Genomic DNA, 16,376 nt, shown 5'->3' with positions numbered 1-16,376 from the left:
CCCTAGCCTGCTCAAACTTTTAGTGTACTTTAAACTTTATTTTGGTTTTATGTTTATAGATTAGGAAACGTCATTGTTTTGAAAAGGAACTACACCATTTGGATGCAAAAGATGCTTCAGGAAAGACCACAAAACTCAACTCTCCATTAAGAAAGAGAAACTCCTTTTCTTCACAAAATGTATGTATTTATGCCATTGTTCAGTTTAAAGAAGGAGAATGAAATTTGCTAAATACATGTTTGGAAAAAGAGGAAGAATAGTGTAAAATACAAAGAACAGTAGAAAACAACTCAGAAGTCCTAAGTGCTGTCACATCTCATCTATTAATGTAGGAGATGGTAAACCCTACCCTCTTTGTGCTCTGGTTTCATCATTTATCAAATGAAAGAATGGGACTAGAAAGAGATCTGAAAGTTTTTTGCCTCTTCAATATTCTAATGTTTGTGAACTCCACTTCCCTAAAGTTCTTTCAGTGTCCTTAGAGCAGCAGTTTTCAAGAAGTAGCAGTCAGGCAGCATAACAGTACTGTTTGTATTCATCCATCCACAATTCAGTTGTCTGCTTAGTGTTCCTGGGGGGACAGTGGGTGTCAGGGAGGGGCTATCTCACTGCCCACCATCCCAGGGCCCTGGCCGCCTTTGAGGATGACACAGGTTATGACAGTAGAGTCAGAGTGCTCTGGAGGGAAGGTGCATCATCAGGTCATGGAGCTCTGGAGATTCTTGAGATTTTTTTCAGGTGCTCTGTGAGGCCAGAAGTATTTTCATAGTAATATTAAGATATTATTTGCCTTTTTTTACTGTCTTGACATTTGCACTGATGCAGAAGTAATGTTGGGTAAAGCTGTTGGTGCCTTAGCACAATCAAGATAGTGGCACCAACCTGTACTAATAGTAATTTTCTTCGCCATCATTAATATACAGTTTAAAAAAGCCAGTTTTACTTAAGAATGTCCTTGATGGAGCAGTAAAAATTACTGTTTATCAAATCTCAGTGCTTGAGATTTTTAACATTCTATGTGAAGAAATGAGTGGTACTCATAAAACACTTTTGTCTCCAGGAGTAGAATGGTTGTCTTGAGGAAAAGCACTGGTAGGATAGTTTGGGTTGTGAGCTGTACTAGCCACTTTTTTTCACAGAACATCATTTTTACTTGAAAGAAAGACTGACAGACTATGGTAATTCTTTTTTTTTAAATAGCTACAGTAATTTTATTTATTACTCTTTTTCTGTTTTTTATTTCTTTTTTTCCTTTTTTAAAAATTATTTTTATTTTTTACTTACAGTTGACATACAATATTATATCAGTTTCAGGTGTACAACCCAGTGATTAGACATTTATGTAACTTATGAAGTGTTCACCCCGGTAAATTTAGTACCCATCTGACACCATAGAGGGACTGTTCTTGCCTCATTGTATAACAGTTCTTAATCTTTGCAGAGTGGTATATTATAAATCACAAAAATATTTTCTGTTAATTCTGGAATAGGTGATTTCATAAAGAAATGGAAGAAAAATAAGTTTCATGAGATTTAAATTTATTTTATAGCAGCTTCTGAAATTAGTGTCACCAAAATTCTTCAAGTAATTTAGAAAATGCAGTCTATATTTTGAAACTTTTCTTATGTTGACAGATCATATGTTTCACATTTTATGTATCAGATTTTAATCTAGATCATCTAAAGATCTTAAGGTAATTTGAAGGACTTGGACAAGTAACATTTCTTTTTAGAACCTGTTCCTTCAAATGGGAGGAAAAGATGGTGGGACTGGATTTAATATACCTAATATTTCATTTAGATCTAACATCTCTATATTCCAAGGATGCTTTTCCTGGTTTGGTTCTTATAAGATGCTATTAGGGAAGACAGTATTTATTTTTTAAAAGAATGGTTATTTGGATTAATAAATAATGGGTTTGTTCTCTTATCTCTACAAAGATATAAATGTTATAGTCTTTATACATTTGAAATCTACAGTTGTATTGTTTTTTGAAAAAATGTCCTCCATAAATTAAATGGCAAATTAGTTTCATGATTTTTGTTTTCCTCTAAATTTGACATTAAACTTTTTAGGTTTTTCTTTCAAATTTTCTTGTTTTTATTAAAATAATTTGGTTTCCAACCTGTGGATTGGAGAATTAGATAGCTATCTTTTTACATTCCTATCATTTCCAGTCTCCTCACTGTCTCCTCAAGTCAGAAAATGGTGTCAATACCTCCTCTCTTATTTGAATTACCTTCCATTGCCCACTGCAATGGACATTTAGATTCCTTTTTTGTACTGATAATTTATATGTTGAAGAATTAGTGAGGCATCAGTCTCCATGTGGTCAAAATATAGTTAAGAAAAACATTGTTTTTAAAAATAGAACATTATCTTTCTTATATTACTTTGTTCCACTATTTATAATCATTTTCTCTAGAATTTATTTGTATTCTCTTCATTCTTTTAGTAAATCATCACAATGGGTGAGGTGTTTTCACAGATACATTATTATGCTTATATTTACTTTTTATTTGTTTGTTAAATAAATGCTAACATTGTCTTTATACGTTTAAAAAGTGGTGATTTTTTTGGTTTTGTGTAGCGGTAGCATATATTATTCTAATTTATTACTTTTGCCTAATGTGTAGAAAAGAAATGGGTCCAGCAGAGAGCGCTGTTGACCTTCAGATAAAGTGGTGTTGGGCAAAATCTGGGGCTTTTTTCTCCCCTCCTTTTGCATCTTAATCCCTGCCTTTTCTTTCTTTTTTCTGACTCTGACTCTGACTCTGTCTCTATCTCTGTCTTTCTCTTCCACACCCCCTCTTCCCTCCCTCCCTCCCTCCCTCCTTCTCTTCAATATTTGGCATATTCTCTAAGATCTCAGGAGAAAAGGACAAATTTTCTCTGAAAAGTATTTGACACGTCATTTTCTCATAATTTTAATTTACTTTTACGTAGCGTAACTGCTTATGTAGTGATATGATGTTGACTATGTGCCAGAAACAATTCTAAGCATTGTAGAAATATTAGTTTACGTGGTAAATACAGGTTCATGTGAGTTAATACTTACTATAAGGTCTTTTAACTTTTCTGTGTGTTTGATAGTTTTCAAAATAAGACAAAAGAGTTTAACTCAATTCTTATAATAACTCTATGAGAAAGGTCTTAGTATTTTCCCCAATGGCAGATGAAGAAATTGAGGCACAGACAATTTATATGGCTTGTTTATGTCACGAAACTGATGAGTAGAGGCTGGTTCAAAGTAAAACCAGGCTATCAACTCTAGAATTGATCCTCTCAGCCACCACACTATTCTGCCCCTGAATAAACTCTTCCAGATGACCTTTGGGGGAAAGAGTTCTTTTTTTTTAATTTTTTTAATGTATCTTTATTGATTTCAGAGAGGGGAAGGGAGAGGGAGAGAAAGAGAAACATCAATGATGAGAGTCATTGATTGGCTGCCTCCTGCACGCCCCCGACTGGGGATCGAGCCCGCAACCCGGGCATGTGCCCTGACCGGGAATCGAACCCCGATCTCCTGGATCCTAGGTCGATGCTCAACCGCTGAGCCATGCCCAGCCAGGCAAGATAGTTCATTTTTGTACTGTTATAGGTCATATTATATGCAGTACCATATAAGTAATTCATTTATGATTAGGTCCTCTTTTAGTCTCAATATCCTGTTCTTTTCAATGTTTAACAAAGTTTATATACTTATTTGTAGTTTTAACTGTTTTTGTTTGCCTCCTTGCCAGGATGTCCATAAGGACAAGTGATGTCTTTCTTGTTCACTTTTTTATAACCAGCATCTTGCACAGGACCTGCTTCTAGTAGGTACTCACATGTTTGCTAAATAAATGAATGAAAAAAAAGGCCAAAGTTAAGGATCTGCACAATTTACCAGTATTGTGGCTTACAGCTTTTACTCAGATCCATTTACTTAAGAAGATATGATGCAATAGAGGCAACTTAAAGCAGGATTTAAACTATTTTGTACTAGCACACAAAAATAAAAGATCAAACAGTGATTTCAGGGACCAACAAGTAAATTGGTGCTTAATATAAACAAAAGATTAGAAACAACTTTTGATTTCTGTAGCTAGTTGTTAAATAATATTATCAACTAGCTGAAGTATAATTTATTCAAAGCAGACAAATTTTTGAAACCTATTTACACCAGACACTTAAATGGATACAGCTGTCAGTGGGGAAGAGGGAACTGGACAAAAGAAGGTGAAGGAATTAGCCAAGGAACCCAATGCATAACCCCATAGACACAATAGTGTGGTTATGGCCAGAGGGAAGGAGCGGGATAGGGACTGGATGACTGGGTGGAGGTGGGCAAAGGGGGTGGGAATGGGGACATGTGTTAAAGTGTCAACAATAAAAATAAAGTTAAAAAAAAAATAACCTGCATTTCACAGAGTTATAAAGATTATATGATGATAGCTTTTGGAATATATACTTAAGCCAATTAATTTATGTTAGTCTCATTTTACACATAAGAAAATTGAAGCTCGAAAATATTAGATTGTTGACTATGATCATACTGCATGTAAATAGTGGAACTATGATTTGAGCTTAGTTCTAAAATTGAGTGAATATGGATTCATGATTATAAATGGGGGAAAATGAGAGGAAAGGAATGACTAGGAAAAAATGTTTTTCTTGTCTGGTGAAAAAAACAAAGTTACTGTGCAGGAGAAAATAGATTTTATTATTCAATACGTCTGGCATTAAAATATCTCCTTTTAAATAGTCAACCTACAATTGGGGAAAGATTAAATTATCTTAAACATTTTTGTATTTTATCTACTAAAGAATCAAAGGAAATTTAAAACAAATTTTTAAAAAATTGTTTGAAAAAACCTTTAACAATATAAACCAGTACAGAGTGAGAATTAAAATATTCTCCCTTAAAATATTGCTGCCACACCTCTTTCTGCTTCCCAGAAGTACACAGCATAAACACTTTCATGAGAATCTTTCTGGATCTTTTTGTATAAATTTACAACACATATTTTTCCTAGTTCTGTTATAGTTTACATTTTTAAAAAGTATTTAACCCTCTTATTTATAGGATTTATTTTAATATATGTATGAGGCCAGGCTCTAATTTTATGCTTTTCCAAATAGATGATCAATTATTCTAATGTCAATTAAAGAGTAATTTTTCCTGATATGAGTTTTGCTATTATCATATACCAAATATATACTTAAATTGGTTCCTGGTCCTTTTTTTTCCTCTTTAAATTTTTATTTTTTCAAAGTATGTATGTATTTTGTCAGAGTCAAAGACTTCTACATGGCTTCAAACAAAAAGTAGTAGGCCCCTGTATTGGTTCTATTCTCCACCAATTTCCATTATCTGAAGTCAATGATTTAAAATCATTTTACCTGTTTATTCTGATATTTATTTGTTTAAAAATAACATGCTTAGCTGGTTTTCTCTTGAATTTTTGGTTTTAGATACCTTCTATTGCTTTTCTATTTTTTCTAATTTTCTCATTACTTCTCTTCCTTAACCCTCCAATATTTGGTGTTTACACTATTGTAATTTTGTCAATATCATAAAAACTGAACCAAATGTTATATTGTTATCATAGTTTTTCCCCCCACAAACCAAGTTTTATTTTCTAGTGCTAATATTTGTCTTATCATTTACTTAATTTTCTATATAATTGTAACTGTTTATACCCAAACTCTGATAGAACTTAAAAGCTGTCAGTTCATTCAAATGCATCAAGTCAAGAATGTCCTTTTTTTAGACTCTTGGTATTTAATAGCAATAATGAAAAATAATTTCAAAGACGTTGAATTATGTATTTTTAATGACATTGATATTTTTGTATATGAAAGATTGTCTGTTTCTTAGAGAAAATTTGGAAACCATCAAAATGTATAATTAAGTTATTAACATTAATTCCTAATTCAACTATCCCCTCAGTATCAACCCCTGATGTTTTGCATGTTATCTATTTTTACACACACACTCTCGCTTGCACACACATATAATTAGTTATCTATTGCTGTGTAACAAACCAACCATTTATTTAGCTTACTATTCTGGGGGTCAGCAATTTAGGCTGGGCTCAGCTGGGCATTTCTTCTGCTGATCTCAGCTGGGCCACTCATGCGTTTGTGGTCAGCTGCAGGTCAGCTGCAAGTCAACAAGGCAACTCTGTTACAGGGGGGTTGGTTGGCAGTCTGCTGGGACCATGGGGTGGGTATTTCATCCAGTAGGCTAATCCTGGTTTATGTATATGGTATCCCCAGAGTTCTAGGAGCAGCATGAGAACAAACCCCAGTGTACAAATATCTTTTGAGCTCCTCTTTGTTTCACCTTTACTAATGTCCCAGTCACCAAAGCAAGTCACATGGCCAAACCCAGATTTAAGGGGGGGAGTTCACCTCTTGGTGAGAAAAGTTACAAAGTGACCTTACAAGGCTTAATTGTTTGAGGGTGGCTTTAGGGTTTATAATTTGCATCTTAAATTTATCACCGTATTTTCAAATATTTTACTTCACATGTAATGTGTAAGAGCCTTCTATCACTATGCTTTCATTTCCACTCTCATCTTTTGTGCAATTTTTGTTATATATTTTACTTCTCTATATATTATGAACCACACAGTATTTTGTTAACTATTTTTGCTTTAAACCATCAGTTATTTTGTTTAATTTTAAATTTTTTATTGAAACTTTATTTTTATATAGCAGTTAAAGGATTGCAGCAAAATTGAAGGGAAGGTAAATAAATTTTCTGTATATGCTCTGCCTCTCCACATGCATAGCCACCCCCATCATCAGCATCCCCCACCAGAATGCTGTATTTAGTATAGTTGATGAACCTGCATTGACATATCACAATCCCCTTTCCCTGATGATATAATGACATGTTATGTTGAGCATCTCTTCATATGCTTATTTGCCATCTGTTTATCTTCTTTGGTGACGTTTCTAATTAGGATGAAAAAGCGAGGTGTCTAATAAGGTCTAAAAGGATTAAAAAAGTCATTTTTAAAAATTGGGTTGTTTTCTTGTTGAGTTTTAGGAGTTCTTTGTATATTTTGGATAATAGTCATTTATCAGATGTGTTTTTGTAAATATTTTTTCCCCAGTCTGTCGCTTGTCTTCTTCTCTTGATGTTGTCTTTTGCAGAGGAGAAAATTTTAATTGTAATGAAGTCCAGCTTTTCAGTTATATCTTTTATAGATTGTGTCTTTGGTGTTAATATCCAAAGCCACACCCAAGATTATCTATGTTCCCTTATGTTATCTTCTAGGAGTTTCATACTTTTGTGTTTTACATTTATGTCTGTGATCCATTTTGACTTAGTTTTTGTGAAGGGTTTAAAGACTGTGTCTAGATTCATTTCTTTGCATGTGGATGTCCAGTTCTTCCAGCACCATTTGTTGAATAGACTAATTTTGCTCCATTTTATTGCCTTTGCTACTTTATTAAATATCAGTTGACTATATTTATGTGCGTCTATTTCTGGGCTCTGTTCTGTTCCACCAATCTATTTGTCAGTTCTTTCACCAATACCACACTGTCTTAATTACTGTATATTATAATAAATCTTGAAGTTGGACAGCATGGTCCTTCAATTTTGTTCTTCAGTGTTGTGTGGCTAATCAAGGTCTTTCACCTCTTCATACATACTTTAGAGTTAGTTTGTCAATATCCACAAAATTACTTGATGGGGTTTTCATTGGGATTGCATTAAATCTATAGGTCAAGTTGGGAAGAACTGACATTTTAACAATATTGAGTCTTTCTATCCATGAACATGGAATGTCTCCATTTATTTAGCTCTTTGATTTTATTCATCAGAGTTTTGCAGTTTTCCTCATAGATTTTGTATATATTTTGTTAGACTTATTTATATCTAATTATTTTGGGGGTACTAATATAATTGGTATTGTGTTTTTATTTTTATTTATTTATTTATTTTTAAATGTATCTTTATTGATTTCAGAGAGAGGAAGGGAGAGGGAGAGAGAGAGAAACGTCAATGATGAGAGAGTCATTGATCGGCTGCCTCCCGCACACCCCCGACTGGGGATCGAGCCCCCAACCTGGGCATGTGCCCTGACCGGGAATCGAACTGCGATCTCCTGGACCCTAGGCCGACGCTCAACCGCTGAGCCACGCCCAGCTGGGCAGGTATTGTGTGTTTTTAATTCCACACTCCACTTGTTCATTGCTGACATATAGGAAAATAATTAACTTTTACATTTAATCTTATATCCCTCAACCTTGATATAATCACTTATTAGTTCCAAGAGTTTTTTTGTTGATTATTTCTAATTTTCTGTAGACCACTACGTAATCAGCAAACAAAGACAATTTTATATCTTTCTTCCCAAGTTGTATACCTTATATTTCCTTTTCTTGTCTAATGGCATTAGCTAGAACTTCCAATATGATGTTGAAAAAGAGTGGTGGGAGAGGACACCTTTGCCTTGTACCTGATCTTACTGAGAAAGCTTTAAGTTTCTCACTATTAGGCATGATGGTTGCTGTGGGTTTTTTGTAGATACTTTTTATCTAGTTGAGGAAGGTCCCCTCTATTCCTGGTTTACTGAGTTTTTATCTTGAATGGGTGTTCGATTTTGTCAAGTGTTTCTTCTATGTCTATTGGTATGAGCCTGTACATTTTTTTTTTAAGCCTATTGATGTGATAGATTACATTAATTGATTTTCAGATGTTGAACCAGTCTTACATAGTTGTGGTCTGAGAGTAGACATGGTATGATTTCTATTTTTAAAAATTTGTTAAAGTGTGTTTTATGGCCCAGAAATATGGTCTGTCTTGATGAATGTTCCATGTGAGCTAGAGATGAATGTGTATTCTGTTGTTGGACTAAGTAGTCTGTAGACGACAATTATATCCAGTTGATTGATGGTGTTGTTGAGTTCAGCTATGTCCTTACTATTTTCTGCTTGCCGACTCTGGCCATTTCTGATAGAGGAAACATTTCTCCTAACAGCTTTCATTGGCTAGAATAGATTCTAATGATTGGAATAGACTTTCGAAAGCAGTATGACTAAGTTGGCAGGTAGACTGAAGAGCTTAGGATCTCATTGCTACTAAAAGAACAAGGTCGTTCCTGTGGCATTTCTGAAACAATCACATACTAATGCTCTCTCAGATGAGTAACTACAAATCATAGCAAACAGAAGAGTAGCTAACACATAAAAAGGTCACTGTCACTTCATGTAGAGGAAATAATTGAAGTAGCTCAGCAAATAGCAAAATAAAAAGAAATAAATGTTTCAGAACCAGCTGTTATATTCATTTGGTATCAATAAAATGGTCCAAAATAAACCAGAAAGACCATGGCAAGTTATAGCTGTGTAAATGACGAAATCTGATATTTACTGTTTAAATTCAGCAGCTGAAAGAATCCCTTTGTAAAGAAGATGAAAAAGAAGTTTACATTCATTACTTCCAGACTGCATTATTCTTTGGAAAAATATGACCTACCAGTTAGAATTTGGGCATTATTGTTACTTTTTCCTTCATGTCCGCATCATGGTCATTAACGCTCTCATTTCCTGGCACATTCTTCTCCATATAACAGGAAAAACAGTGAACCTTTAGTGAAAGTAGGCTGAATAGCTAAATGGCCTTCCTTTTTGTGGCAGTTATTTATATTCTGAAATAGTGTAAAACCTTGAAGAAGACTCTCCTTTGCCACGTGGCCATCATGAAGAGAGGAATGATGCCTGCCAAGTAGTCTTTCTGTCATGGCTGGATTTTCAGAAAATTCAATAACAGTTTCAAAACTTGAACCTTGGTGCTTCTATTTCCTGTAAGCAACACTTGGAACAGGTCTGTAATGTAACTGTTAAGCATGTGCTGGTGGTCATTGGTAACTGTCATGTTTGTTAACAATCTCAGTCCACCAGCTGCTGGAGTAGGTTTTTTTCAGTTTTTGTATAAATTGAATGTTTTGTAGCTATTGGGGCGTGGTGAGGGCAAAGTCTCTGTTTTAGGTGGGCAGAGAGCTTGCTATGAGACTGTGGACCTTTTAAAAGTCTGAATGAGGAGAACTTCCTTCAGGAAAGACAACATTTAAGCTTGAATACCCTCTGGAAGCTTTAGCTTTCCAGGTATTTAATTTTTTAGAGAAGAGGCATCTGGTGTCTGCTAACTGCGTGCTTTCTGAATGAGAAAGTAGAAGAGAGAGATTGGGATGCTGATTAGATTAATTGTCCTTTTTTTCAAATCTGATTATCCCACTGATTTTAGCTTTATTTATCATTCTCTTCCTCTATTGAATTTGCTGACTAAGTAGAGTTCCATTGAACAGGTTGGCTCCCAACTTCCCTTTACACGCTTGTCATGAATTCTATACTTCATTTTTCTCCATCTCTTTTATTTTATTTTTTATTGGTGACTTATTTTTATGTTCTTCCTTACAGTTTTCAGTATTTTCTAAACTTTTTATAGCCAAGATTAATGTCTTTTTAATCAGCTGGTCTCTTCTTGTTCTGCTTTCCACCACAGGTCAGTTGGTATATGCAGTACCTAGTGCCATCTCTTTTATTAGTTCTTTGCTCCCAAATTTCCAGAAATTTGTTGAACTCTTTCATGTATTGGTGAACCCCTGTTTCATGCTCTTTGTTATTGTGGCTTTATTCCTTTTTGTACTTCTGTGCCTGGGATTGACAACTTAAATGATCAATAGGTAGCATGAATGAATGAAGGAGTCTAAGTACCTGTAATTAAATTCTTTAAGTGGTAGAGACTGTGATATCTTAAGAGTATATGCCTTATATCAATGTGACAGTCTACTCAACACTGACTGCTGCCCTTTAGGAATATAGACCCAGTGTGGCCATTCATTCAGTATTTACAAAAGAAGCCAAAACTATGGATTTTCTTTTTTTTTGTTTTTGTTTTTTAAACATATCTTTATTGATTTCAGAGAGAGGAAAGGGGAGGGAGGGAGAGAGATGATAGAAACATCAATGATGAGAGAGTCATTGATTGGCTGCCTCCTGCACGCCCCTGACTGGGGATCCAGCCCGCAACCCAGGCATGTGCCCTGACCTGGAATTGAACCCCGATCACCTGACGCTCAATCACTGAGCCATGCCCAGCTGGGCTCATCTTATAATTTTTAAGTAGTTCAAATTTATAAAACTCTTTGTAGCTTTTCAAAGCATGATTTTCAATCAGATGTGATTTGTGGGCTTCCAGTTTGAGACCTCAGCTACAAACTAAGTTTATTTCAATGGTGTTTTAGGTGGGATGGAAGCCAAATGTGTATGCGTAATCTACCATATTGGTAGATCAGTTTGTTCTCTGTATACATGAGTTTGTTTCTGTTTTGTTTATTTTGATGTAAATAGGAGGCAGTTAATTTTTCTCCAAATAGTCATTTGTCTGTTAATTGAATAATTTTCCCCACTGATTTGAAATGTTGCCTGACTTAATCAGAGTGATATGCTTTTGAAGAAATAGAAGCCTACTCAAAGAAAGATCAGGCAGGAAATACTACTGCCCTTATTGAAACTCAGAAGTTTTTAGTTAGCTTCTCTCTTCTCTTTGGGGCCTCAAGTATGTCTTCCCTGCCTCTCTCTCTACAGAATTTTTATTATTTTTTTGTAGACTTGTTTTCTGGATAGTTATCCTCTTTTATATGACCTTACCATGATATCTCAAAATGGAAGCTTTAAAAGACTACAAGATCTTCTGGTCTGTTCCTTATAGTTGATTAACTCAGTTTACATGTGCCAAGTACCAGTTCCTAGGAAAGTGAATCCAATTGGTCTTGTTATGCCTGGAATTGAGTTTGGGCATGGGCATGTGTTATTAATGTAAGTATTAGGTGAACCTTTTCAGGAGAGGCTATAGATGATGAACTGTTTTTAGAATAAAGGGTTGGACACATGTCTAAAGAGGTGCCTAGTACAGCATCTTTATCATATAAACAAAATTTTTTCATATGTAAGAATATATACCATTCTTTCCCATTTAAAAAAATATATATTTTAGTTATTTCGCTAGTAGTTTATTTTCTAGGTTAAATGAAGAATCTGTAGTAATACTTTAAACCTATACTGTTGTATTCAATACACTCACCACTAGCCACCTGTCACTAATTAATTGAAATTAAGATTCAGTTCCGGCTGGGCATGGCTCAGCGGTTGAGCATCGACCTAGGATCCAGGAGATCCGGGTTCGATTCCCGGTAAGGGCACATGCCCGGGTTGCGGGCTCGATCAATGACTCTCTCATCATTGATGTTTCTATCTCTCTCTTTCCTCCTCCTTTCCTCTCTCTGAAATCAATAAAGATATGTTAAAAAAAAAAAAGATTCAGTTCCTCCATTGCACTAAGCTTTATTGGGTAGTGCTTCTTTGGAGGCTTGTATATTGATAACTTATCTATATTTAATGCTCATGAAAGAAGCAAAGATATTTTGTATAGGTTTTTTTATACCATTTTGGTCAATATGTGGAAGATGATGTCAAGATAGCTTTGATTTCTCATTTAAAAATGTTCATGGAAGAAAGTTCAAAATTTAGCAAAATACCATAAAGGAGAAAATAAAAATCTCCTATAACCCCAAGAGATAGGATTTTAAATAGTCTTTTTGAAGTATAATATATAAATGAACATAAGTGTGCAGTTGGATTAATTTTCACCAACTAAATTATATATGTCTTTTTATTGACTGTGGTTTCTCTATTCCTGGGTTCTTTTTTTTTAATTTTTATTATCTCTTTAATTTTCTATTTTTTATATCATTAACATTTATTACACTGAGCATGTTATTTTTAAATTAAAAATGTTATATTAATAAATGTGTTATGTTAGTCTGTTAATTTGAATAATGTAAATTTGCATATGCTTATATATTTATTTTTATGTACAGTATTTATCATGACAGTACACTGAATTAGAGATTATCCTCTTTTTTAAAACCTTTATTTTTGAAAGTATAACAGATGTCCCTTTTTTCCCCCCATTGACTCCCTCCCCCCTGCTCCCACCCCGTCCCCAGGCCTTCCCCGCACTATTGTTTGTCCATTATTCCTGGGTTCTTTTTGATTTATGTCTTGATTGTTTGGATTTTATAACCATATTGTTTTGTTCAAGAAGAACACATAAGTATATTTCTCATTATATTACATCAAGAGGTACACAATGCCAGTTTGTCTCACTACTGATGATGACAGGTTTGACCACTTTGTTAAAGTGGTGACTACCAGGTCTCTCCATTATAAAGCCATATTTTCCTTTTGTAATTGATAAGTAATCTGTGGGGTGAATATCTTGTTCCCCAACAACTTTTCACCCAGTGATTTTAGCGTCCATTCAGGTAGCTTGCAGGAATCAGTTATTACAAGGGAGTTGCAAAATGGTGATTTTAAAAATTCTATCATTCCATGTACAATTTTTAGGTGACATTCTTCTCTAAGGAAGAGTCCCCCCATCTCTCTCTCTCCTTTGATTCTTTTTCTCCCCATTTTTTTTTCTTACTATAAAAATCCCAGGTATTTTTTATGAAGTTGATCAATGTGACTCATTACTATACTTAGGACTCATTGCTATATATAGTCACATCTGTGTAAAGGGCTGTTAGGTTTACTTCCTAGCAGTTTGGACATTTTTATATGTTTGACTTAAACTGAGAATTGTTATAGAATAAGATTATTCAAGTATATTAACTTAGATAAAAATTATACCACTTTGGGTCTTTCTTGATTAATTCTACTGAAACATAAACTTTTCAGAAACTGGGGCAACTGTGTTAAGGAATTCCCATTTACACTAGGCAAGAAAGTAAACAGTAAGTGGAGAGTAGGGTAACAAACACTTATGGTATCAAAAAACAACCGTGAAAAGGATCTGTCTTAATGTGCTAGCCCATTGCAGTTTAACATATTGCTTACAACCTTCACAATAGAATTTGAGTGACTTCAGTTACACATTCCAGGAGACTGGCAGTCTGTTACAATCAGAGTCTGAACTTTAGAGCAGGCTAATTTACAGCGATGGGATGAAGAAAGTTGTGGATTTGTATTACACACTCTCACCTGACACTGTATCTGATCCCTTAGCTGCTGATTGACATCTTGAATGAGCTCTTTGAAGCAAGTTCCAGCTTAATTAAAACGTTTGCTTGGTTAGCAGTGATCTGTGAAAGCCTGTGATAAATATTGAATCAGGTTCACCTGCTGGTGGCTGTGAGTGGATAAACAGCTGCTTTGTGCAGTTTAATCATGAAACTGTGGCAGTAGAGTACTACTACTGTTTGAATTTTTTAAAAAGAATAGTTGAAAAGGTATAGTTATGTCACTTTTGCTATCTTACTAGAGTGTGTGCTTATGTGAGATTTTGCACAACAGACATTCAGTACCTGTTTAGATGGCTTGGACAAGAGCAAATGGTTGATAAAGATTAACAATAAACCCTGTTTTTTATGCCTTGAAGATTGTAGAATAATTTTGCATTCATTAGCTTTTTACCAGTAGCTCCTTTTGTGCATGACTTTTTGAAATAAAAAGGCAGTATTTTGCTTTTTTGCTGAGTTAAGTGGTAGATGAAAAAATTCTGTTAAAGCTTTAAGATTTGGGATTATGAATTCCAATTTCTCCACAAATTTATTGTGTTTTGTAGTAACCTGAAGAACTTTTTAGATTTTACTTTTTCATCTGTAAAATGGAATTAAAAATTAATATTAGGGACCTGATTTACAATTATGTTAATATTAAGTAATTAACAAACATCAAAAGAAAAATGAATTTACAAGTAGTAGAGGAAGCTTTATAAAATTATGTTCTTTGAATTATCACTTTATTCCTTTATAAAAAAATATTTTTATTGATTTTTAGAGCAAGGGAGAGGGAGAGAGAAACATCAATGTGAGAGTGAAACATCAATCAGGTGTCTCCTGCATGCCCTGTACCGGGGATCGAGCCCACAACTGGGCATGTGCCCTGACCAGAAATCAAACTGGCATTCTTTCAGTGTATGGGATGATGCCCAACCAACTGAGCTACACCAGCCAGGGCTCAGTTGGTTTATTTCTTTGCAGAGTAATTGTGTCTGGCCAAGCGGGTTGTACAGAAAATGCTGTTTCCATTTGATTTCCATATAAAATCAGACATAAGTTTTGGGGTAACAATCTTCTTTGAGCACCTGGTGAATGTTATGGACTTACTTTCTAGAAATGCACACATACTTGTGTCTATAGTTTATGGGTCATCTCTAACTCTCTGTAACAGTTCATAGGCCCTAATTTAAGAATCTGTTTCCTAATAAATTTGCTTGAAAATTTTTGGTCAGGAGTGACTATGATGAAAGGTATTCTGCTAGGTATTAAGCAGCTGAAGAGGAACCAGAATAGTGTATATTTGTTGTGCTGTGTTTTCTTTGCAGTACTTTTAGCATTTTTCAGGTGTATAGTCCACCACAATCCTTAGCTCTAAGGATTTTCTACCATAGGGGGGATTCCTAATTCTCTACTTGAAGTTTTTATATTTTAATTCCTATCATCAATTTATTTGGAATTTTATGGGGAGAATAATATTTTGTCATATTCAGCCTGCTCAGTTGTTTTTTGATATTTTATCTGTTGATACATGTAACTTTATTTCATATTCATTCATTATATATAGTATTCCACTGATTGAAAAACTCCCATATTTTATTGATCCATTCTTCTGTCAATGCATTTAGCTTGTTTTCCTCACTATGAAAACAACACTGCAAAGATGATCACTGTTGTATCTCTCTTAAAGTGCAAGAGTTTCTCTAGCATTGAAGATATATAAACCCTATGACCCACCAGTGCCATGCTGGGTCATAGGGTTTATGTATCTTCAATTTAACTAGATCACCAGTTTGCTCTCCAAAATGGATGTGCCAGTTTATTCTTTGATCAGCAGTTAGAAGAGGTGCATCATGTCCTTTCTAACACCCAACCTGATGGATGTGAAATGGAATCTAATTATGGCTTTCATTTTCATTTTCCTAATTGGTTATGAAGTTGAGCATTAGTTTGCACATTTTTTCAGATGTTTATTGGCCTTTCAGCTTTTCTTTCCTGTGATTTCTTGTTCTTGGTCACCTATTGGATTTGTCTTTTGAAAATTGATTTGTTGGAATTCTTTATATCTTATGAATACAGGTCTTAGAGATTATAGGTTTTGGGGAACTCATGTGGTTTATCTTTCTTAAAGTGTCTTTTTTTTTCTTTATTTTTATTGTCAACACTATTACAGATGTCCCCATTCCCCTCCTCCCCTTTGCCAACCTTAAAGTGTCTTATCTATGTTTTAAAGTGTTAGCCTTCAGCTGAATTGAGGGATATTATGACCCGTCATTGCTGTTTTCAGGATTATTTCTCTAGTTTTCTTA

The 16,376-nt window shown here is 34.5% G+C and overlaps 1 protein-coding gene across 3 annotated transcripts in view; it reads left to right on the top strand.

The window, feature by feature from the left end:
• Positions 1–16,376, top strand: part of BRIP1 (BRCA1 interacting DNA helicase 1) — a 77,545-nt gene that overhangs the window by 9,788 nt on the left and 51,381 nt on the right. For all 3 annotated transcript variants that reach the window (XM_016203655.2, XM_016203647.2, XM_016203661.2), the window contains exon 6: positions 60–179. In XM_016203655.2, coding sequence (XP_016059141.2) covers positions 60–179 — 120 coding nt within the window. The remainder of the gene's footprint in view (positions 1–59; positions 180–16,376) is intronic.

Source organism: Miniopterus natalensis, chromosome 17 (genome assembly GCF_054644295.1).
Source record: "Miniopterus natalensis isolate mMinNat1 chromosome 17, mMinNat1.hap1, whole genome shotgun sequence".
Lineage (NCBI taxonomy): Eukaryota > Metazoa > Chordata > Mammalia > Chiroptera > Miniopteridae > Miniopterus > Miniopterus natalensis.
The sequence above is the reverse complement of the archived record's forward strand: the minus strand, read 5'-3'. Positions and strand labels throughout refer to the sequence as shown.